This window comes from Daphnia pulicaria, chromosome 6 (assembly GCF_021234035.1).
Source record: "Daphnia pulicaria isolate SC F1-1A chromosome 6, SC_F0-13Bv2, whole genome shotgun sequence".
NCBI lineage: Eukaryota > Metazoa > Arthropoda > Branchiopoda > Diplostraca > Daphniidae > Daphnia > Daphnia pulicaria.
In genome coordinates, this window is record NC_060918.1 from 22323834 (window position 1) to 22347371 (window position 23538).

The 23538-nt window shown below is 40.5% G+C and overlaps 2 protein-coding genes and 2 long non-coding RNA genes across 12 annotated transcripts; 2 read left to right on the plus strand and 2 right to left on the minus strand.

Annotated features, from left to right (window-relative positions):
* Nucleotides 1–23: 23 nt before the first annotated feature.
* LOC124342776 lies at nucleotides 24–4832 on the plus strand. 5 transcript variants are annotated; one of them, XM_046795937.1, is made up of 15 exons: nucleotides 24–322; nucleotides 387–448; nucleotides 513–660; nucleotides 730–880; nucleotides 944–1324; nucleotides 1385–1564; nucleotides 1791–2027; nucleotides 2087–2546; nucleotides 2602–2668; nucleotides 2776–3000; nucleotides 3074–3142; nucleotides 3243–3396; nucleotides 3460–3645; nucleotides 3719–3831; nucleotides 4058–4832. In XM_046795937.1, exons 4-8 carry the CDS (start codon nucleotides 772–774, stop codon nucleotides 2161–2163), a joined length of 984 nt encoding a protein of 327 aa, XP_046651893.1. In that variant the 5' UTR covers nucleotides 24–322; nucleotides 387–448; nucleotides 513–660; nucleotides 730–771; the 3' UTR covers nucleotides 2164–2546; nucleotides 2602–2668; nucleotides 2776–3000; nucleotides 3074–3142; nucleotides 3243–3396; nucleotides 3460–3645; nucleotides 3719–3831; nucleotides 4058–4832. The 5 variants fall into 5 exon arrangements, with proteins under 5 accessions (XP_046651893.1, XP_046651892.1, XP_046651889.1 ...); XM_046795936.1 differs by having other exon boundaries at nucleotides 3460–3634; XM_046795933.1 differs by having other exon boundaries at nucleotides 3460–3601; nucleotides 3699–3831.
* A 605-nt stretch (nucleotides 4833–5437) lies between these two features.
* LOC124342939 lies at nucleotides 5438–7747 on the minus strand. The gene is made up of 9 exons (XR_006919000.1): nucleotides 7594–7747; nucleotides 7184–7248; nucleotides 6981–7113; nucleotides 6830–6924; nucleotides 6285–6377; nucleotides 6080–6208; nucleotides 5889–6008; nucleotides 5550–5704; nucleotides 5438–5475 (listed from the first exon to the last, which is right to left on the minus strand). It is a non-coding gene; the product is annotated as an uncharacterized LOC124342939 (long non-coding RNA).
* A 211-nt stretch (nucleotides 7748–7958) lies between these two features.
* On the minus strand, nucleotides 7959–16006 carry LOC124342621 (acetylcholine receptor subunit alpha-L1-like). Its single transcript, XM_046795671.1, has 10 exons — nucleotides 15871–16006; nucleotides 15005–15765; nucleotides 14406–14450; nucleotides 14046–14155; nucleotides 13721–13789; nucleotides 13497–13608; nucleotides 12470–12623; nucleotides 11884–12314; nucleotides 10999–11766; nucleotides 7959–8865 (listed from the first exon to the last, which is right to left on the minus strand). The coding sequence occupies exons 2-10, from the start codon at nucleotides 15239–15241 to the stop codon at nucleotides 8695–8697; spliced, it is 2097 nt and encodes a 698-aa protein (XP_046651627.1). The 5' UTR covers nucleotides 15242–15765; nucleotides 15871–16006; the 3' UTR covers nucleotides 7959–8694.
* A 963-nt stretch (nucleotides 16007–16969) lies between these two features.
* On the plus strand, nucleotides 16970–19521 carry LOC124342905. 5 transcript variants are annotated; one of them, XR_006918935.1, is made up of 11 exons: nucleotides 16970–17237; nucleotides 17579–17692; nucleotides 17786–17889; nucleotides 17953–18112; nucleotides 18176–18268; nucleotides 18332–18459; nucleotides 18531–18582; nucleotides 18651–18943; nucleotides 19028–19138; nucleotides 19217–19291; nucleotides 19348–19521. It is a non-coding gene; the product is annotated as an uncharacterized LOC124342905 (long non-coding RNA). The 5 variants fall into 5 exon arrangements; XR_006918937.1 differs by lacking the exon at nucleotides 16970–17237 and having other exon boundaries at nucleotides 17439–17692; nucleotides 18993–19138; XR_006918938.1 differs by lacking the exon at nucleotides 16970–17237 and having other exon boundaries at nucleotides 17447–17692; nucleotides 18337–18459; nucleotides 19348–19520.
* The last annotated feature ends 4017 nt before the right edge of the window (nucleotides 19522–23538 follow it).

Genomic DNA, 23538 nt, shown 5'->3' on the forward strand with positions numbered 1-23538 from the left:
TATTTTTATTAAGTATACACGACCAAAATTGGGCGTATCAGGTTTTAAGCCCGCTCACCTTGCATCAAGGGGTAAAAATAGATCCGAACCGAGTGCTGTAGCATACTGAAATCTCAAGTCAAGTGCTTAGAAACAAGAAACTTGATACTCCCATTGTGATTGTGTTGCTGAGCTCAACGGCCTCTTGTTACCTCTGATGAATCCTGGATTGTAAAAAGCAAAGTGACGTCCATAGAAGTATTTTGATAACACACACACACACGTGTGACTAAGGTTCCATTACGCTCTTCTCACTTGGGATATTTATAATCAAGACCTAAAGGTAAGTATTTTGTAAAATATACAAATAAATATTGTATTAAATCTAAAACATGGCTGTCCGCCAGTGTTTCATTTGTGGGTTTCAGCTACAGCCTGGATTATCACAATTTGGCCCGTACATTTTCCGGTAAAAAATTTTCTCAACTAAAACATGCAAATGGGGTAAATTTTATTATAAGTCCATTGTTCAGGGCTCCTCCTTCTATTCAGCGGCCTCATGAATTCATTTGCTCCATACATTTTGATGGAAAGTGTTTGACCTCAGTCAATAATGTATGGTACCTACGGAAAGATTCCATTCCCACATTGCATCTTGGCTTAAATTTCATTTCTAAGGAGGTAGTGGATTAATTCCTTATTGATGCAAATCCTATTATCTAGTATTGTTAATGTCATTTTTTCTTTTAGGTTTTTGATCCATCTGCAAATCAGAATATTTCAAACAACCAAATGGAACAACATGAAAATGAACACAATGTTTATAATTTATTGTCACCCTCATCTGACTCGGATGAATATCCTGCAATGCCAAAGCTTTCCATTGCTTCTGAGGAATCTGGTATGAAACGATAGTGTAGTTGAGTACAGAGAAACCAATTCACAACTTTTTATTTAAATTTAGTATATCCACAGAATTTAAACAGTCGTAGGCGTACTTTGAAGTTCAACAAAGAAAAATGGTCATACAGAAACGAAATTTCTAGTTCTTCTGGAAATGATTCGCCTCCTCCTCCTCTGAGCCCCCTCTTTAATGAAAAAGCAACCAGCCTTTCACTTGATCGAAAGGAGGAGAAAGATGCAGTTACCCCAGGTCATCATAGACGTATTCACCAAGTATCTGCTCCTTCTGGTATTCGTCGTTCCAGTAGACTTAAAAGTCAGATACGTAAATCCTTTCGACCAAAAATTCGGCCTCATCGGTACTGCACTTCAGCCGGAGAATTCCCTTGTTCGGATGTAAAGCGCACTAAGAAAGTGAAACCTAGCTTTGCCGAATCCAAAAGTATTTCAGTTATATGAATTTTTGGTTAACTAAAGATTTATTCTTCTTTTTTGTTATCAGAGTCACAAAGCAAAGACCGAAACGTCGAAACTGAAATCCCCAAAAGTTATGAGGCAGATGACATCGACGGTTTCTGTTTTTTGTCATTTGCCACCGCTACAGACCTTGACAAGTTTTGCACTGAACAGCCTTCAAGTAGCTCCTCTTCTACCGTTTTGCCGCAAACAGAGGAAACTGTCGGTAAATAAACAATATATATTTCTTCTAGTTCATTAAGTCGTAGCTTGTGCATGTATTTGTCATTAAATGTAACTGTATCTAAGGAGACTGTAGTGCTCTCTCTTTAAATAGTGTTAAAACTCAAAAGATTATCTAGACTTAAGATGGCCATGACGTTTCTTTTCCCAAGAGATGCTGTTCATCCTTTTGTGTTAATGATTTTTAAATATTTCGCTTCGCCTTGAAGATTGTCCATCTGGATCGGTTGCTCCTGTCCCGGTCAACGTAATTGAATCCGAAAAACTATCCAGCAGTCATGAGGGGACTGTTGGTACAGTGGATGAGACATCCGTCATCACAGGGAAAAAATCTAAAATGTTTCCAAAAATTCCGGTTAATTTTATTCGAATTAAAATGGACACTTTTGAACGACTGATGAGTGAGAACAGAATATTAAGAAGAAAACTGAACAAAGCCTTAAAAGGTATGTTGACGAAAATGTGCAAATTAATTTTAGTGTACAAATGACTAATTCATGTTTAGAATTATCCGAAAGGAAACTTGATGAAGTGAAGGATCCGATTCAACATTTGAGGTCTCCTGATTCGGCAGAAATGTGAAAAAAGAACACATCCTATCACTCAAATTTCCCTTCAGTGTTAAGTCTTAATGTCAAATTCTTATTAGGATACCCAAAGGTACTTACTTTCGATAAGTTACGGAACTAGTTTTTGTTGTTTTTAGCCGTCACAGGCTGTTTTAATTTGGAACTACCTTGTCCTGGGTTAATTGTTCTGCATTAACGGGAAAATTTGAAATTTGTGCGTTACCTGAACGCGTCTCATGGTTGTAAAAATTAACAATTAATTTTGGACGCAGTCCGTCATTATTGCATTGTAATGATTTTCTTCATGTCGATAATCAATGACTGGATGAATCATGGAAGTGTTGCTTCGTTTCCTTATTTTGGTGAACACCACACGGGTAAAATAGCAACTACAGGGTAATATAACTCAAACCTAAAATTAATGCTATTAATGCCAAGTTCAATTTTCAAGGTTTAATCTCTGACTAAATGGCTGCTGAAGACATTTTTTCTGGATATTTCTTAATAGTCTTCAAAATGTAAGTAATTTCAATTTGGTTCACGGTTAGATTGCGCAAATTAATGATAACTTTGTTCTTTTACATGTTATACAACTTTTCTTTTTTATATTACAGTCTTTTAACAGGAAACCATTGTTCAAAAAGCTATTGGAACCCTTCAAACTAGAACGCCCTTGCGGTGCTGTACTCCGACGGGCTCGCGTTATTCTTCGAAATAGAACGACAAAGACGACAGTTGTAAACTACAGGAACTTCAAGTCAGCCTGTCGCCTTGTGGAAATCTCAAGAGAAATCTTCAATAAGATTATGTCGACGAGAGAAATTATGTTAAAAGTTTAGAAATTTTTTGGGTAATTCGCTTTTTCCTTAGGTAAACTGGTGAAAGAAGTTTCCAATGTATTCAACTATTCATTCTATTTTTAGAATCGCTTTAAAATACGCCGGAGATTTCAGATTTTAAGCAAATTGTCAGCTACCTACGTTATTAGTAAGGTACTCGAAGGGCTCTTCGTGATTTATTTCCATTAAATCAAATCAAAGTAGCACAAGACTTGCGGATGTACATTTAATGATTTTTTTATTTATTTTCCAGACTTGATGCTAAGGGCTGTCACTAGGTAGCTAAAATTCACTAGACGGCGCGGGTGTTTTCTTCGAAGACTGTGCACTGACTTTTCGTTTCGAGACACTTCGAGAATGTTGACGTTAGTTTTTACGGTTTCTTAAAATGTTTCGTCATAAAAATGGTAAATCTTACTTGCATTCTTTAAGGTTATTAAATGTAAAGTTTTTGTGAGGTGAATTTACAGGTAATATAGCCTACAATTTTATACTTGGCAACTCCATCTGATCCTGTGGCCTGAAACTGCTGTACATTTTCCCAAAATGTCGTCTCTTGCTGTAGGTGACGGCTGTACGTTTCATCACATGGAGAAAATATACTACAGAACAGTAAATTATGTTGATCAACTTTTTAATCTTAAGGTTACACATTGGTTTGTTTCTGATAGTAATTCAGTTTTTATTTTTCTATTAAACCCTTGTGAAGTCTGTGCTTCTTCATTGCAGTCCAATGTGCACATGGATTTATTGCAGCCGGCCGTTGCAAGGTGTTCCTCTTGCAGGCTTGCTACCTGTGCCAGTTGTAGCTTTCGTCACATGCAGAAAAAGAACAATTTAAAGTAATTATGTTGGTAAACTTTTTAAAAGTATCTTTGCTTTATTTCTGTTTACTTCAGTTAAGACTTTATAAGACTCTTTCATAAGCTTGCCAACTGTCAATTTCTTTGTTGCAATCATTTAATTAATTCTGTTGGATTGCTTAGTTGAATGATATTTGATTATTTTTAATTTTTATACAGCATTTCCATTGATACAAAGATTAATTTCATTTAATTTTGGTTAAAGTTTTGCCGTCCACTGTGGCATTCTGTTGCAGCCTTTGCTGGTGAAAGAAGATTAGTTTGTATCAAGTTTACCTGTGGCTGTTCGTTGGTACCTGGGTCGTGTACGGAAGTTGCAGCCAGTAACACAATTGACAATACTGGCATACCATATACACATACCTTGTACTCCAGCCTCATCCCAGAACTACCTTAAAACCTAACTCCATACCACTTGAAACCCATACCTTATACTCCGGATGTTTATGTCAAATAAATAATAAACATGTTTTTGGGATTGGGAAAGGAAAGTGGAGGATGTTGGAGGTGGAAATTTCAAGTTTGGATAAAAATCAGTTAATTTATAACCCTACAAACATATCCCTACCAATTAATCTCCAAACCCCAGAAACTTATACCTTCCAATTTTTCAGACACCACAAACATACACCTACCAACCTCAAATTTATACCCTAAACCACAATAACCAATGTTAACCCCTATGTCTGTAATAAATAAAAAATTTAATTCATAAAACCAATTTTTATTATTTTTTTGAAATGTACAAATAATTAAATAGACAGAGCGTCCGGTTCAAGACGGTTTACTACTGCACGAGTTAAAACGCAACCCGCCACCACCGCTGCGGCAATGAGACAAAAAGCGATGGTTTAGTTTTGCGGAAATCTGCGTCAGTCAAGTTACAAATTTTTCAAACTCAAAACTTCTGTCGAATTTTGCATCTAGTCTACTGGTGCAAATAGCGATCCTATGTGTTTGGTAGTTAAGATAAGAAGGTGGTTATTTAAAACACAAACAATGGTGAGTTTTTTTGGCTACTCAGAACACCCCATTGTTTGTTTTTTAAACAACCATTTTCTTAACTACCAAACACATGGAATCGCGATTTGCACTAATAGACTAGATGCAAAATTCTACACGACTTGTTGAATTAGAAAATTTTGTAACTTGACTGCTGCAGATTTCCGCAAAAAATAAACCATGGCTATTTATTTCATTGGGTAGTGGGTTGCATTGTTTTAACTCACTCATGCTGTTGTAGGTTTTGTCTACGGCCCCCAGAGATAGTATCTGGACCGAGAAGAAGAGAGAAGTACGAGGCAAGTTTTACCGGGGAGATGTAGTCATACTAGGCTTCCTGGTTAGACTCATGACCCTCCAAAAGTTTTCATCGGATCATGCGCCTCCCAAGTCCCCGTTCGACCAGAGCCCTCCCCTCCTCCTGGTTATCACAGCGGGTGCGTGACCACCGGCGGGCGTTGGTTAGTGGTTAGTTAGGGAAACGGGGCCACAGAAAAGAAGGGAGCCCGGATATGCACTTGTAATTTAACTAACTACACAATTTATTAGTCTTGAATGACAGCATTCTCTCGTCGGTTTTCACCAGTGGATGAAGTCCATGACAAGTAGCGAAGGATTACCCTGTAAGCAGAATGAACATTTATATTTGGATGGTAATAATATTCAAACAAGATTGTAGCGACAGAAAGCAATACCTCACATAAAGATGGCCCGCTTAAGAAAGTAAAAAGGGAGATTCAAGGGTAGCAGGCCAATTGGTTAGTAAACAAGGGACCTTGTTGACTTTCTTGAAAGGACATGATTTCTCATAAAGTGTGCCATGCAAATTTAGAAACCTGGAGTTTAGAACCTGCAAATAAAAAAAGAAAATAAGTCAGCATGTTTACATCAATGTGATCTAAAAGAATAAACAATTATCAGTATACACTCAAAAGCGTCTCTTAAACATTAGATAGACGTAAGTGGAGATCAATAATTTAAATACATATTAGACTGCAATGGAAAAAGTTCAGTGACATGATAAGTGAACTTACACATGAAACCACCGATCAGTTATCCAATCTTCTCTCGAGAAGATGAAATGAGAGATTGGTTCATGCTGGAGTTGGTGATCTAGCAAGTCCAATACAAACAGCAGATAATTATGATGAATCCTAATAAAAGATGAGAAGAATATATGTTTTAGAATCTGGTATCTAATAAAGCTAGTGTTGGTTATTGTTACCTGTATCATTTCGACAGAACATTCAGTAGGATACAATGATATTTAACAAAATAGTTGATAGTAGTCTGCATGTCCCTTTCACGTTTCCTCCTCTAAGTTGACATCAGTCCATGCTAGGATCATAGTGATCTAGCAAGTCCAAAAGAATTATACAATAATTGTGTTGCATCCTAACAAAGGTGAGAAGGGTATTGCTGGTTGTTACCTGTATCATCTCGATGGCACATTTAGTAGAATAAATGGTTTTGAACAAAATAGTTGACGACCGGTAGGCTGCACGACCCTTTCACGTTTCCTCCTGTAAGTTGATGAGACACATTAAGGTTATCCAACAGATACACGGATCGGAACACAGACGAAATCACTCGAATTTACCAATGTAAACAACTGTTGACAGCAAGACGCCATAAGCATAAGCCCATAACTGACACAATAAAGACGCCATCTATTTGACACATCTCAAGACTCAGTATTTGAAGGACTGGTCTTTAAGATAATGTTTTGCGTTTTCTACACAAACAAAACATTTGTAATTTTTATAAGACTTTTATAGATAGAGAAAGCTGGATGACTGAAAGCTGCCGATGGGTCAATGCCCGCCTAACCACATTCAGTCTCAAGACCCTGGGCATTAAAAATTATTAAATAACCTACAAACATAAAATATGTTTACGTACATACGCATTGGCTCGGCTATCTCCTTTTTTTGATTAAATTCAATAAAATGACAAGCCGTATTAAATAATATACCTCTCGTCGCTTGTCATATTCTGAGAAGAATCGCCGAATCTTGAAGGGCGCATGATAGTCAAGGCATTTGCTGTAATCCAAGAGCTTCTAAACTGCTGTGGTCATAAATAAATCAGATGATGAAATACAACATGAGCAACTGACAAAATACTAAACAGCTGTTCAGAGATTCCCGACTCACGCCATGGACGTGACGTAGTATAATATGTATATGGCATCTGAAAATTCCCACACGCCAACACTGCATTGCTCTGCAGCTGGCGCGCAGTGCTGTCCTGTGAGACCTATAGCGAGAGAGAGAGAGAAATTTTGAAAATAAAATTCTTCTTACTACTAAATTTACAACGGGCGTACATGAATAACCGCTTGAATAATCTGCGACACTGCGGCGAAGATGGCCTTTCAGCCTGGGCACACATCTACATAAAATTATTCAAAGTGAACATTAAATGATATTAGTTGGCTGACGGCAGAAAATATTTAAAAACAATTCAATTGCTTTTTGGGTTTTAAATAAGAGCACTGGTCTGTTCTGTTCTATACTGATTTCCCCATTATATTGTTTTGGATTAGACTTGATGGAATTCGTTTGATCACTGTATTGTAAAAGTAACTGACAAAGCAACACTAAAAGTTTCTCTCAATGAACTGAATGTGTCAGATAATTTTTCATTTCTCCCAGCTCTTTGTTTCAATGCAAATACAAACAATCTGTTGTGATCTATTGAAGTGCCCTTGAAAATCACAAAATCACTCTTGTTTACCTTATTACAAATTAGCTGCCAACATTTAGAGCGGTGGCTTCCTATTTCTCTTTTGGTTCTTTCGAAACGTGAAGAATTGTTGTCACACAAGTCAATTTCCGAATTAATCTAAAGTTAACTACTATTTGTATTTGTTATGTTTGTTTTGGATTGCAGTTGTGCTGCAGGCACTGACTGGGCTTTCGTCTGCTCCTCAATTTCGCATTCATTTGTTTCAATGAAAACTAGAGGGCATTGTTCCCTTAAATTTTAATTAAAAATTTGAATAAATAAATAAAGAGGGGAGCGGGACCGCGCGTGATTCGATCTATTCAAAAGGTCAGCTGGACGGTTCCGACATTAAATAATTGAAAAAAAAAATGAAGTGCTTTGACATACAACAAATTTATTTTTTCGTTGTTTCGACACAGACAAATCTTCCAGCTTGAAACGTTTACATATTACACGTAATGAAATTATGCGATGGATGAAAAACCAAAAAAAAAAAACAGATGAATGAAATGACGGAACAGACGAGAGCGAATCCATCATGCGGACTAGATTGAATGCTCGTCAATATAAAACATGATTACGATAAGCTTCTTAGAGTATATAGATATATCAGCCGAGGAAAAGAGAATAGGAAATGTGTGTGCAGCCGTGGATATTCCGCTTATGGGATGGAAGTCGGATGATGTATAGAAACAACATAAAAAGAAAAAAAGAGATGGGAAAATCCCCCCCACTCAATCTCCCAGGATACCGTCTAAAAGGTTTTCTTTTTCTTTCTTCAGCTGCCATTGTATTTGTGTGTGTAGGAAGGGGGGGGGGGGGCTATTTATACGTCCAAAATCTCCTAGCATATAATACACAAGAGGAAGTCTAGTAGTATAGAGATATGATTACGACAAATATCGTGCAGGCTTTCGCTTTATATATAACCCACGTCTTCTTGTTCTACGACACACTAATGACTCGTGTCAACATTAATATACGAGAGATGAAATTGATGTACGTGGGGCCGGTTGCAAAGGAAAATAATATCGGGGCCCCTGCTCCTGCCCCGGGCTTTTGTGGTTAGTTACGTCAAATGATTGTGTTAAGGTTGACAAGCCGACACGGTCAGTAGAATCCCAATCGGTCGAGGTATTTGAGATTGATGGGACTCGAGTCGTCGTAGAGAGCCGGCGCCGTGAACAGGATGGATATGGTTCCGCAGAGGGAGGCGGCCGTGAAGACCCACAAGAAAAAGCGATCCAATACCATGGCGATGAAACCCCAATCGTTATCCTCCTGTAAAAAAATACACAAACAGAGATTTATCAAAAGGGGGAAAGACATCAAAGGAGCCTGGAAAAAGAACAACAACAACAACTTTTTCTTTTTCCCCAATAAATCTCAGACAATTCTCTAAAAATAACGGGCGGGCGCGTCTCTTGTGTCAACGTCTATAATGGGCTAAGCCAACGGAAAAGAAAACGGGGGGTGAAAAGGAGCTTAAATAGGAGCCTATCATCTATCATTTCTCTCTCTTGTGTTGTTGTTGCTCCTTTATATAGCGACTGAATTTGTCTTTGGCGTCGTGTGAAACTGAAACTGAGTATTTCGAGTTTCGCTGGCAATATCTATCGATCACGATAGAGCGTGCGGAAGTAAGAAAGAAAGAAAGAAAGAATTGGAAAGTTGGCGTTAAGACGTGTGTTATAAAGGCGGAATATGATTCCCTTCTTGCCGTTGCCGCTGCCGCCGCTTCGTCCGCGGATGGTATTGATCGTGGCTCGGGATTTCGTCGGCACACCGAACCCTCCACTATAGTATTATTTGCCAGTATCTAAGCAAAGAGAGAAGGAGCGTAGGAGGAGGCCCAACGTCGCCGGGGTGGTGGGAGCGAAAAATGTTCAGAGGGAAACACAACAACGTTCAGTCAAGGAGCAGCTAGGCAAAGAAGCGGAGAGAGATGGATCCTGCTGGGCCCTGTTCCGCCGAGTGTGTATCTGACTGAAGCGGAGGGATAGCGGAATAAAGGAGGTGGAAGGACCTATATACTGGTACACACACACAAGACAGACGGTCGTCGGGATGAAGGAGGAAATGAAAGAGAAAAACACTCGAAAGAGAGAGACAGAAGAACATCACAAAAGACACGATGCAGCAGCAGCAGCCGTCAGAGAGATGTATAACTACTAGACATAATACTATTAGGACGGGCTAGACTCTGCTAGCTAGCTAGCTAGCTAGCTAGGGGGGCTGGCTGGGGGGGTTATACGGCGTGCGACACGGAATTGACTAACAGCCCGGAAGGCAGTCTTTCACTCTATCTACCAATGTACAGTGTTGTCTGTGTGTGTGTCCGAAAAAAGTCTTATTTTATTTTTGGGGAGGGTTTATCTTTTTTCGCCCTAATGTTATATAGTTGCACGTTAGTGCAATATATATCTCCTCCACTGCAGACCTGCAGGCGGATAGTGCACTCGGCGACCGGGGGTACAGCATCACGTGCCGTCGCACTCGCTCTTGGCTGTACAACTCGTGATATTCGCACACACATGGAAACAGAATCTCGCTGGCATCGTGATGTGTGTGTCTCCGCACAACAATAGGAAGTGGCAACCCCCCCCCGCCTAACCCTTTATGGAACTGATATTTATACAAAGGACTAGCCGATCTACTAAAGGATATAAATCCCGGGCGAGGCACATGCACTTGGAAATGGTAAACAAGAAAAAAAAAAGAAATAAAGAAAAAGATTTCTGTATCTTTTGATTACGTCTCTTTTTTCTCCTTATATGGGCACCACCTATATAGCACAGAGAGAGAAAGAGATATGGCTTTTGTGTATGAAAAGGACCTATTCTTCTTCTTCTTTGGCCCCGGATATCAGCAATACAAGTAGATAGTCGAAACATGTCTCGCTTTTTGGCCCATTTATCTTTTCGCTATATTGGATTTCGCCTCCTTCCCTTATTCATATAGAGCTGTACAGACCCTAGCTCCAACTCAAAAAAGTATATAGGACATTCGGCGGCCCAGATATAGTCTCTGCGAGAACGTCCCAAGTCCTCTGGAGAGATCCTTCCAGATTTTCGATGTTATTGCCTCACCCTTCTAGTAGTAGTACTAGTAAGATGGTCTATAAATCCATGCGCCTTCCTTCATAGACTTCCCCTCAACAACATGAATGTAAACCATTCATCGCCATCCAGCGCCCGCCCTTTTCATCCAGCGTCGATATTCAAATCTGGCGACGAGAATCCACCCCGCCCGTCCGCCGTCTATTTACCAATTCCAGGATCGACGCCGACGCCACGAATAAGGACCTACTAAATCCAATCAACTTTTCCCTTCTTCTTTTCACAGATCCATCGCATATCGCCTCCTCTGAACCGATAAAAATGTAATAACGGGCGGATGGAAAAAAAGACTCACTTCATCGTATTCGTCGGCACGTTTCATGTGGTTCTGGATAAACTGGACATCTCGGATGGCCTTTTGCAATTCCAGCGGAAAGCGTTTGGGAACGCGACGGCGACGCTGGTGGTGGAGGCCGCTGCTGCTGTGACGACGTCGTCTTCTCATCAGTAAGCTGCCGTCATCATCATCATCGTTGGGGCTGCAAGTCATCATCATGGCGCAATCACGGCCCATCATTGAGGCGTCCGTTGCCATGGCACCGGCGGGAGCTCCTCCATCGCAACAGGATCGCAGGCTGCTGTCGTCGTCGTCGCTGGGAGTGCTGGAACGCCGGGGATATGTCAGTTGAGAAGAAGAAGAGGCGAGGCCGGGTGGTGGTGGTGGAGGTGGTGGTGGGTGTTGAGTCGGCAAGAATGAAAGGGGTGGCGGAGGAGGCGGATATAACGGCAGGGTCGTTATCATTGAAATGGGAGACGACGGCGTCTGTGGCGGCGGAGGAAGTCGCGATGCGCAAAGCGGATGCGGATATTGTTGCTGGTAATAATTCTCCTGCTGCTGCTGCTGCTGTTGCTGCTGAACGGAATTGTAGTTGATGATTTCACAAAGCAACTGGGAGCCAAAGTGAAACGGCGACGCCGTGCGGGACCAGCGGCGAATAGAAGGCGATGACGTCATTCGAGCTGGATGCTGTGCAGATGACGACGACGAGGCTAGGCGGGGAGCGGCGGCCGCATTGTTGTCCTGCTGTAACATGAGACTTGATGAAATTCCTCCCGATGTTGCCTACACGAGAGATCAAGCGTCACGTAATATACCAGACGGAACGAGGACAAAGTTGTTGGCCCATTCCAACAATGGATGGCCCCCATGTAATAAGGAATCAGAGACAAATCAATTCACCTCGATGGACGGAGTGTTGGGCAGCGAAGTCGACGAGTCCTTGGGTATGCGCATGAGGAGCATTTTGGGCAGCTGCTGGATGAAGAAGCGCCTGACCCACGGCGAGATTTTGTGGGTGGAAGGTTTACGGTAGCGGACGTTGAGGATGACGATGGTGATGAGGACAGACAGTCCCACCAGACACATGGTGAAGAGCAGGTATTTGCCCAGGAGGGGCATGGCCAGCGAGGTTGACGGGATGATTTCCGACATGAGCAGGAAGAACATGGTCTGCGACAGCAAAGTGGTAATGCAAAGAGCCACTTTCTCCCCAGAGTCGGCCGGCAGATAGAAAGTCAACACCGACAGGCACGAGATGCCCACGCACGGGATAATCAAATTCACCGTGTAGAACAGCGTCTTCCTCCGCAGAGTGATGTTGAAGTAGATGTCTGATGCCAACAGCCCGGAATAGAAAAGAAAATAAAAGAAGATTTTTCATGTCATTTTCAATTGAATTACAAATACAATTACAATGGGACTTTTTCTTCTTCTAGTCCCCGCGCCATCATCATCGATTATATAATAAAAGAAAATACTAAATTACCGACAAAGAATTCCGGACAGCAGTCGTATTTCTTGGCGTGACGCTCGGCTGGAACGTTCAGAATGTCCCACTCGCCGCTGGGGTAGTAATCCTTTAAATTCATGCCGATTTCCACGAGATCCTCGTCGGGTGAATGCAGATGCCTAAGATTCATCTTGAAAATACCAAAGCGTAAGAAATTATTAATTTATTAGTCTAGACACATTTGCATCGTCAATGGCCCGTAAAGTAAAACAAAAACACACAAGAGTCCCCCCCAGGAGATGCTGACTTTTTAATAAGCCATTTCCTCCATCATAATAATAATAATAATACCTTGGCATGGCAATAAAAAAACAGAAGATGAACGGCCTTTTTCCGGGCCGGCCAATAAATTTCGTCAACTTTTGCGCGTTCCCACAGTCTCTTTATGAAAATTTTAAGACTTACACAACATGATCCGTCATAATGAAAAAAAAAAGCCCCTGCCGCAGGTAGTGGCCAAAAAAAAATAAAAGGAAATAAAAATAAACAAGAAAAGTACTTCATCAAGGAAGAGGCATCAAAGCGGAAGGGGAAAAAATAAGTCAATAAGCAGAGCGTGATGAATTCGCGGCACGAGAGAACCCACTAGGTTCTCTCGCTGCTCTCCCAAGTGACTTGAAAATAATCAGGCTTATTAGTTATTCCAAGAACGACACTCGACATCCTTTCTCCCTTTGCTTCCTTCCCGTTACCCTTTATAGCAGGACGATATTGCGTGTGATCATTATTTCCAGCTCCTTTCTCCCTATAACGGATAATTCTCCCTCATTACACCCGCAGTCTCACCAGTATAGCTAGTGCACTTATCGAAAAGAAGAAGAAGAAACTATAAGATATACACGCCCGTACACACACATAGTTACTAGTCCATCAGTGTGAGCTGCTGGGCCAGTACGTCTGGTGGTGGTGGTGGTTCATTAGTGCATTTGATGTGGATCCATTAAAAATGCAGCCGACTTTGGCATTCGCCAGTTAATGTTGATGGCACGGTGGTGGGACTTACTTGGAGACCGCTGTACGACCAGGAGCCGAATTTCATGAAGCATGTCTGAGTATCGAACGGGAAGTAGCGGACGTCAATCTCACAATAGGATTTGAAAATTGCTGGCGGATTCCTGCCAGAATGAGAGAATGAGGGAAGATCAATATTTCCGCTGTTGTTGCCAAACGGACCCAGCCCCACTAATAAGCAGAGTCTGACATTTTGAAAATCGTGCGACACTTTACCATTTGACGTGGCCGTCGCTGTGCAGAATGGCTTTCGTCATCGTCGTTACCGCGTACTCACCGTCGGCGCTGTCGGCAGGGCAATCATCGCAATCATAAAATAAAATAAAAAAGAAATATACTCGACGTTATTCATCTTTTTCGACTGGCAGCAGTTCGTAAAAGGGAGAAAACTCGAGGGCCTGCACACACACACATGTCTATAAAAGTTTCTTCTCTAGACAGTCTTAATGGATTGCTGTGTGTGTGTGTAATCAAATCAAGTTTATGGGGGCCCCCGATGTGCTAGAAACTTGTATCTAATCTAGAAAATGTCAACTTATACTTGTTGTAGAGGACCAGATCCGGCAACCAGATGTGCTCCGATGGAACCATTAGTTCACGGACTCCACCGTACTCTTCGGGGTCCCAAGTCAACTTGGAGTCTTTCCATTCCTATTATCAAAAAATGAAAAGAAAAGAAAATGAGTCGCCTTTTTTTTTAAATCATCGACAATCCACTTGGGCAGTTTTTCTTATTCCATCCGGAAACTTTCAGCGGGGGGGCTGATTTGCCAAAAAATGGAAAAACAACTATATTATAAGCGGAACCCACTTGGCTTTCGCTTGTAACTTGTGTAATAGATTACGCGAGGAGAGAGAGAGACCGAAAAGCAATTAGGAAAACAGCTGACAGAGTACTCACATGCTCGACCCAGACGTTGGTGGTGAGGATCTGGTTCTTTAAATCCTATAAAAACACAAGAAAAGAGAAAGAAAGAAATAGAATTTATATACGGCGACACACACACAAAAAGGTCCCCGGCCTCCCACAATTTTCCCAATTTATTTAGACACACGGGCGGGAAAGGAAAGAAAAGTTTGCGATCGATATAATATTGTCAACATCCAAAGCTTTGGCCCGACAAGTAGAAATAGGGGGAGAGAGGTTGTGGGGTTCTTTTACAGCAGCACCAATCGGCAATTTGTTGACAATATATTGGGCTTATGGGGCCATACCCATAGGGGGGCTATGGGGTATATACGGGAGAGCGCAATATTGTACGGTCCGACGACGGCAGAAGCGATCCTTACGAGATTTTCCCCCTTTTCATCCGACACTCGTCCAGCAGCAGCTGCGATTGAAAGGGGCGCTGGACCATTGCGGGTGTTGATTTACAGCAAACGATCGGACCGTCACCTCATATCCTATACAGGCGCAACCCTCATTTCCCGGGGCTATACCACTTGACAAGTTTGTCAAATCAAACAGCGAACCAGAGAGAGAAAGTGCAAACATATTACCAAATCGATGAGTTGGGTGAGGTGGAGACCGAGACCGACGGTGACGACTTGCGAGTTGTTGCTCACGGGTCGAATCAATCGGTTGTAATGACTCAGTAAGTCGTCGTAGAGGCGCTTGGCGTCCGGATTGGCTCCCACTCCACGGCCGTCGTTCTGGAAGAGTGGCACAAGCAGAAAAGTCAGTCGGAGCAGCAAAGCCGCAAACGGCGAGTCGATTTTCCACTTGAGCGACGTCATTGTTCACTGCTTCAAAGTTTCCAAACGATCAATGGATTGCAGCAAAACGTTTCGTACAACACACACACGAGTCGGATGATTTGTTGTAGTCCCAAGGCTATCAAATGGCCTTTGTCCCAGTTGGATATTTCCTTTTGTTTGAAGGATTGGTGCAATGGCAACTACTGGAGAGAAGAAAGAAGAGAGAACGCGTCAGGTGGTCATCCTGAACCCGAATGTTTACAACATTCTGATCGCACGGCATGTCACCGTCACACTTTTTCTTTTCTCTTTTTGTTGGCTCTGCTGGAGTGCTGGCCCGCCTTCGACGTGAGACTTGCGCAATAGATGCCGGCGCCTCAAACAACAACAAAAGCCCCAAAAAAGGCCTACGGGGGGCTTTGTTGTACTGTAGCCCGTAAGTGCGGATGTACCCAACAACTCGGTGGTCGTGTGCAGTTGATGTGACGCAGGGACGACTGTATAGGGATCCAGACTTTGGGAAAATGAAACGCCACCAGGGGATCCTTCCTGTTTTGATTTCCCTGTTGCAAGTCAAACAAATTGGCAAACGCGTTAGTTTTCATTCAACGATGCTCTGCTACTTGAAAATTAACTAAAGGAATAAATGAATAATCCGTTTTAATTACATTCGAAATTATGCTGATCCATGCACCACCAGCACGACCAGATGGCGTCACTCGATAATGCACAGTCTCCTTCATGCAAACTCCAATTAGAGTGGACCGCTCTGCAGGTAACCTAAAAACGAATTTAAATTAATTTCTCGTTGGCTGAGCGGTAATGACACGGTTCTGTATTGGTATTCCGTTACCATTGCGCACAAGCCAGTGACAAGAGCCTGTGCACATGTTATACACAAACACAAACATTACACACAATTAAGTTGGACAAATATGGTGAGCAGACGCGTGTAAGATTTGACTGAGCTGCAGGGGCATTGCCAACCACCTTGGCGATGGCCAAGTTTTGCCATTTTTTTTAAAGTTGCGTTGCAAGAAGTAATAAGCGACGAAAAAGAATAGGATATTCAAATGAGGAACTAACTTCCCGCCTCGGTTTACCGACCCAAAATAAGGGAGCATAGGCATGGCGACCGGGGGGAAGTTCCTGGTGGCGCTCAAACATGAATTTACATCTAATTTTATTCCACTTTAACATTGATTCAATTTTTCTTTTTCCATGAAAGACAATTTCCCTTTCAAGACGCTTGACGTCAACTACTAGCTGGGAGGACGAACGAAAAACTTTACCCCATCTGACTAACAAAGTTCTGACAGAGGCGGAAAATCCGTCGACTACTGATCTCGAAGGGAAAACGTTTAAAGGCAAAATTTCAAAGTACTTTTTGGTCAAATTCTGATCCAACTCGTATTATTGCAGCAGACTGCAGACCCTGCAAATGACGAATTCGTAAAATACCTGGTTAAAAACAAGGCCTAATCAAGGAAACTGAACGAATGGCGGTGAAATAGGCCCGGACGAAATAGGCCCCTACAAAATAGGCCCGTCTAATAAGACCTACCAAATAGGACCCTACAAAATAGGCCCACTATAGATAATATTTCTAAAGCGGTCCTATTTCTACCTATTGATGGGCCTATTTCTCCTCAATATTTCCAAGTCTCATAAGAGACAAGGAAATTTTTCAAAAATTAGTCAACCAAGTCTCTGGGCGAGAGAAGGCGGTTTAATCAAGAGTGAAACAGCCACTCTGTATATACTTTGCCGTAGCTCAAACAGCTATGACATCTGATATCACTTTACCGTCTTGTAAATCACACGTTAAGTAGCCGGATTCAAGTTTTAATTTTTTAAACATAATAACCGTAATCATAACTATTAAGTTCATTTGTTAAAAATTCCAGTTTCATTTCAGAACTGATTTATTTTAAAGAATAAGTAAATAAACGTGCTCGCTCTGCAGTTTTTTCTCCCCTAGCCAGATCTCCCCTTCGGCCTTCAACGCGTCGCTTGCCCAGTGCATAGGCCATAGGTGAAGAATTCAATCAAACAATTTCGATGAAATAATTTGTACTCTTTTATTGAAAACGTTTTTATTGACAATTAAATATATTTTATACACGAAACGAATTTTTGTTTTGTATAATATTTTAAAATGCTGGTTTTAAAAATTCCCCATCTATCGGTAAAAGTCGGTAAAAGGCGCTTGGTTCGATAGCGTCATGAAGATGGCGTCATCTGTCCATCATCAACCATTAACCATCAACCATCATCGACTCTTACGCATTTAATGAAAATGTTTTTTATAAATTATTACGAGGTCTTAAACGAATTTTTCAATGTGGTTTAATTTTTGATTCTATTTGTGTAAAGATTTCCATCTATCGGTTAAAATGGCGTGGTTCATTAGCGTCATGAAGATGGCGTCATCTGTCCATCAATCCATCATCAACCTCATCGTTAATTTACAAATACAAACAAGAAAAAGTAAAGTTATAAAATAAAAATAAAAATCATTTTATTATTGATCATTTTTAATAAATATGTAAATTGTTTTTTTTGAAACATTTGATTTGTTAGAAATCGATTTTGAATCGTTTTTATGTCAAGCAGACGCCAAGCATCTTTGAATAGCGTGGTCTGTGCTCTATGATAAGTGTTACTGCTGGAGTGAGCAATTTCAGGTAAATAAGGTTATAATGTTGTCAATATTTATTCTAATTGGAATGCTCAACTTGGTTGAAAAGATAGCGTCATGATGGCGTGCCCCGTTAGCGTCATGATGGCGTGCCCCGTTAGCGTCATGGTTGGCGTGCCCTGTTAGCGTCATGGTTGGCGTGCCCTATGTAAGCGTCGTGATTGGCGTGCCCTGTGTTAACACAATATGCTTTCTTTATTCGTGTGCTGGTATGTGTGTGTCTGCAATTCATTTTGCATTATTTCAAACTAGTTAATCTCCATACTTCTTAGTGATTTCAACACCAGCATTGGTCAGAGGAGACTCGCAAGCAGCAAGCTAGAACCTCTTCATCAGCCAGAAGCTTGCTACAAAGAAGTACACAGGTTGATTGCATTATTTGTTAGTTTGATTAAAGTTGGCTTTTAATCTCTTTGTTTTCTTTATAGTTCAGGGGCTGCACAGATGTGCAACAATTTTATCGAGCCATGGCATCTGAGTGTGATGGTGCCCTGTCAATTTATAATATGCCAACCCCTAACTAGCCTAGGAGTAAACAGGTTGATTTGCATTATTTGTAAGTATAACCATTTTCAGATTCCTTGTTAGCAGATGTAACAGTTGAAAACATTGGCATTCCACATATAGGGATCTTCTCTAACAGAAATCAACTGAGGACCACCAGACAGCATCTTAACAGGTTAAACTTTAACAACTGGGCAATCAATTTTAAAATTTACAGTTGTATGACTGAATTCTCATTTACAGACGAGCTCTTCTAGTAAAATTTTGAGTGATGATGGAGATTGGGGTTGGTTTGCCCCTCCGAAGTCACGAAAGGATTATTCTGCATCGTATTTTTCAATATTGCAGCCTACGACAAGCGTGTTGAAGTTGAAGAACATTTACCAGAGCAAAAAGTACTGAAAGATAAGTCTGCTGTAACCATAGATTCGCACAATAGTTTAGAGCTACGGGTAGTAGTATTTTCTCTACCGGGTTGGTTACTATTCACGTTCTTCAGCAATCAGATCCATGCAGTGCTTGCTAAATCCGTGCAGGTAAATACTCTTTTGATATTCAGGAAAAAATTTAATAAAAATGACGTAGATCCAATCGGCCAATTAATTCGGCCATTGTGACAGGTTTCAAGTGAAGCGAAAACGGACAAATTACCAAACTGGAATCAGCGCAAGCGACAGCTCTTATGCAAGAAGTCGTACCTACCCTCACAAGTTTGTTTGAAGTGCATAATGGTATAAGCTATTTTAAATGCCGATATGCACTGCTATACTTATAAAGAGTTAACCATATTTTATACGCCATCATTTTAGGAATTATACATCTCCAACAAATAAGTCTTCTAATCCTGTGGCAGGCGCACGGTTGAAAGCCGAAAATTTCAAAAGGTATAACTTTTGTAATAAAAAATGTGAACATTTTGATTTATTTTTCTGGATTTCAGGTACAAGTTGGCATTAAACGCTTTGTGTTTCCTCATTAAGGTTGAAAGGCATTGCACCATAGACCACGCTATTGATGACGCTTGATGTGTTGGCGTCTGCTATGTGTGTGAATCAATTTGAAATGAAAATGATTCAAAATTGAATTCTTACAGATCAAATGTAACGAAAATTGTAATTCAAATTTTAAAATGATTAAAAATAAAATGTACACATGTTGAAGCTATTTTTATTTTTTTATAAGATTTATATTTCTTATTTGTAAATTAAACGCTGAAGTTGACGATGAGCAGATGACGCCATCTTCATGACGCTATTGAACCACGCTACTGACGCCACTATCACCGATAGATGGAAATCTTCAAAACCACATTTGGTATTCAACTATAATAGAAATTTTCTTTTCGTGCTGTATATTTCTTTCTTCTTTATCAATTAAAAAAAAAAAAAACGATCAATTTCGCCAGGATAGTTCCACACCGCTTTATGCTGTTGAGCTATTAATTTTTCTAAAATATTTTGTAAATAAAATTCTATTTCGACGTAGCCGAGATTCGAACACCGGCGCTTGAGATTCATAGCCCGAGGTGCTAACCACTAGACCACCTGTTGACATGTACGGAAAAGGGAAAACATGGGAGTGTATGGTATGGCCCAGGTAAACCCCCCTTCACTCACCCCTCTCGCACGAGTGCGTGCAGCCTCCCCTGCTCGACCACCCTTCTGGCCGGCTTGAGCAGCACCTCGCGTCAGCCGCATAAAACAAGAAACTTAAAAGTGATATGCGTTTGTTGCTTTAAAAAACATGAAATTGTTATGGATATGTTTGAAATCAATCCGTAAGATTTATTTCATCAAACATTTTCATTTCCTACTTCACCTGAGTACTGGCATTAGCATAGGTAGAGGGGGGAGACGCGTTCAAGGCTGAGCCGCTGAAGGGGAGAGACGCGTTCAAGGCTGAGCCGCTGAAGGGGGGATCGAGCTACGGAACAAATAAATGGCGAAGAAAACACGAAAATTTGTTCATTTTTTTTAATTAGCGATAGTTAATAAGTGAAAACGACGTTTGAACAAATGAGTTTTACAGTTAAGATCAAGGGGAATACGTTCATCAAAAAATAAAGACGGGAATCAGCTGCCTAACATGTGAAAAACGAAACGGCAATGTGTGAAATCACTCATCGTGGTTTGAGCTACGGCAATGAATATATACGGTGGCGGATCTCTCGCAGATTATTCCGCCTTCTCGCTCATGTAGAGTAGGTCGAATGTTTTTATGAAAATATTTCAGAGTACCTAATGGAACTTAGAAATAAATGGGAGAAATAGGCCCACTTTGACGGAGAAATAGGACCGCTTTAGAAATATTTTCTATAGTGGGCCTATTTTGTAGGGTCCTATTTTGTAGGTCCTATTTGACGGGCCTATTTTGTAGGGGCCTATTTCGTTAGGTCCTATTTCACCGGCTACCAACTGAACTATAACTCTTAAGATTTTAAAACATGGCATTATTAGCATGTCTCCAGTTCCAATTAATTTATCCCATCAGTCAGAAGTTTCGACAACTTGCCTTTGACATAATGGGGTAAAAAAAAACAAATAAAATTAGTAACCTGAAGCTTGCTGATCGTTGATTGAAATGGCATCTCTCCTCGTCGACGAACGAAACAATTAAAGTTCACCAGCTCCAAAGCAGCAACACTGAAACAATAAAATAAAAATTAATTTTGATACTTATTTTTTCAAAGAGATTCGGAGAAAAACGAACAATAGATTGGATTAGAATGTAGCAGTTTGGTGGGAAAAATGCATACTGCAATAGACAAACAGAATGGAGAGATAAGAGGCTTACACGACTATAGCATAAACATTCTCTGGTGAACAATCGCATACCATTTTTGTTGGATGATGGCAGTCACAATTTTCATCTGATAAGCAGACCACGAACATTGAGACTCAAATCTTAGGTGATGAAATGGAAATGTCAAATGTCAACAGCAAACAAGACTTAAAAGTGACAAAACTAGTTAAAAAGTGAGACTAGCATGCAGTGGAGGAACTGGCAAAAATGAAATACCAGAAGCTTGCAAATGAAATTTGAATTGTGAGGTTCTAAAAGCAATACGACGTAATACTGGCACGTCAGGCACATCTATGCTAGTAATGACTCAAGACAATACATTAAATCATAAGGTTAACTAAATGACATTCATTATCGACATTTCTAAATTAGAACTGAACGTTTCAAACAGATGTGTCCTTAGCAGCAACCCCAGGGCGTCCCTAAACTGCGAAAGCGAAACGCGAAACGCCTAAAATGCGGAAAAGTTGTGCGAAACGGACCAAAATTTTTGGACCGTTTCGCGGGACCAAATGCCGGAGGGCATACTAAAGAGCGAAACATCTTGCGAAACAAAAAGTTTTCCTTTTCTCCACAGAGGTCCAAATTGACGGAGATTGCCGCCATTTTTCATTGTCTCCCGATATGATGAGGCATTAAAGGAGGAAGGGGGGCAATCAAATTCGATTTCTTCGCCACTATCCCTGTATGTTTTAATGCGCATTTTACGATTATTAAACCAATGAAAGACATAGAGCAGCACGTCATGGTGATATTTTTAAATAATAAAATATTAGGTAATGGCCCAGGGATTATACATTACATTAAATAATTTAAATCAACCAGTAGGTACGTGCACAAAGAAAGAATCGGCCATAACAGTATGAGTGCCTTATATCAAGCTAAAAATCAAAGCTACCATGTTCCAAATCAAGCTAAAATTTAATCAGCTTAAACTTTCCTTAAAATTAAGAATGTTAATCTGATTGATACTGATACATGGAAACGAGAAGTTCCATTAATTTTGTATACCAATCTTCTAATTAAAAACACCTATTGCATATTGCATTCAAGGTATTTCGTATTCATGGTCAACACACAAATAGACCAGCGGACCAGCCATAAGGTGCGCGAAACTCGAAGTCTCGAAAATTTGAAACTCTTAACAATTTGTTTGTTGACGGCGTCCATTGTCGTCTGCTACCAAGACGTTTACACTGCGACGTTTCGCTCACACCGATTTCGCAGTTTAGTACGGACCCAAAGACTAAAATGCGAAACAGGGTCCCAACTTTTGGGTCCGTTTCGCACAGCTGTTTCGCATTTTAGGCGTTTCGCGTTTCGCGTTTCGCTTTCGCAGTTTAGGGACGCCCGCAACCCCACGACTTTAGCGCTTTAACACTGGTGTGCAGACCGATACACTGACGTCATTCACGACTTCATGTGAGATAATCCATCTGACGGTACGTTAAAGAAGCTTAATGGGCAAATTGAAAGTTAGTCGCGGTTTTTATCTTACACATTTGAATACGGAATTTTAAGGAATCACACCACTAGGTACTCAAGTCAATCAAATCTCTAGTAAATCAGTAAACACTTAGACAAATGGTGAGGATTTTAAAAATTCTAAAAGATTGCGATGAATTAAGTCATACAGGCCAGCGTCTTGTGACTTTTGACAACTATCTTAAAATAACAGGCAAGTACAAGGACGCGATATTCATCAAGGGTGAGTCCTTTGTATATAGAAAACTTAATAAGTTGTCATCAAGGCAAAAGGTATTTCTGAATAAAATTCCCACTCTGTACCTGTTCATAACGACGTTTCTCCCGAATACAAATCGATTCATCTCATGAACATTGAGTTCACTTCACTTCACTATCAGACATATTAAATCTACATTTGCATCTTCACAGACTCATCTCATGGTAGGTACTAGCTTCATTTATCGATGCTAAATGACAAATAAAACAATGACTCGTTGAGTTTTGCGTTTTTTTAATGTAGAATTAACATTAAATGTTTAAAAAAACGTAAAAACATATTCCGTGGTGCCACTTCTGAGAATAGAAAAAAAAATAGGAAAACATAAAAAATGATGGACATGTCAAGACTATCATCGGTGCAAGGAAAAGTACCTTTGCACAATTGTAGCTACTTATCCCATGTTTATCCTAAATGTAAATATCAAAGAAAAAAAAGAAAAAAAAAGGCAACCAGGTAAATAACTGAGCAACAGTATTCGCCGTGGGAAATATTAACTAAATATCCACATAAGGAAGGATACGAGCGCATTTGAGGAACCTTTGCACCACTGATTGGAAGACCTTTTGCATATAAACGATTAAC

What these genes read in the sequence shown, in the direction of transcription:
- LOC124342776 (XM_046795937.1), top strand. Translation starts at nt 772, where the DNA reads ATGGAACAACATGAAAATGAACACAATGTTTATAATTTATTGTCACCC. An exon ending in CATTGCTTCTGAGGAATCTG is followed by an intron (nt 881 to 943) that starts GTATGAAACGAT and finishes ATTTAAATTTAG; the next exon opens with TATATCCACAGAATTTAAAC. An exon ending in GCAAACAGAGGAAACTGTCG is followed by an intron (nt 1,565 to 1,790) that starts GTAAATAAACAA and finishes TTCGCCTTGAAG; the next exon opens with ATTGTCCATCTGGATCGGTT.
- LOC124342621 (XM_046795671.1), bottom strand. Translation starts at nt 15,241, where the DNA reads ATGACGTCGCTCAAGTGGAAAATCGACTCGCCGTTTGCGGCTTTGCTG. An exon ending in TCACCCAACTCATCGATTTG is followed by an intron (nt 14,451 to 15,004) that starts GTAATATGTTTG and finishes GTGTTTTTATAG; the next exon opens with GATTTAAAGAACCAGATCCT. An exon ending in AGCGACGGCCACGTCAAATG is followed by an intron (nt 13,609 to 13,720) that starts GTAAAGTGTCGC and finishes TCATTCTGGCAG; the next exon opens with GAATCCGCCAGCAATTTTCA.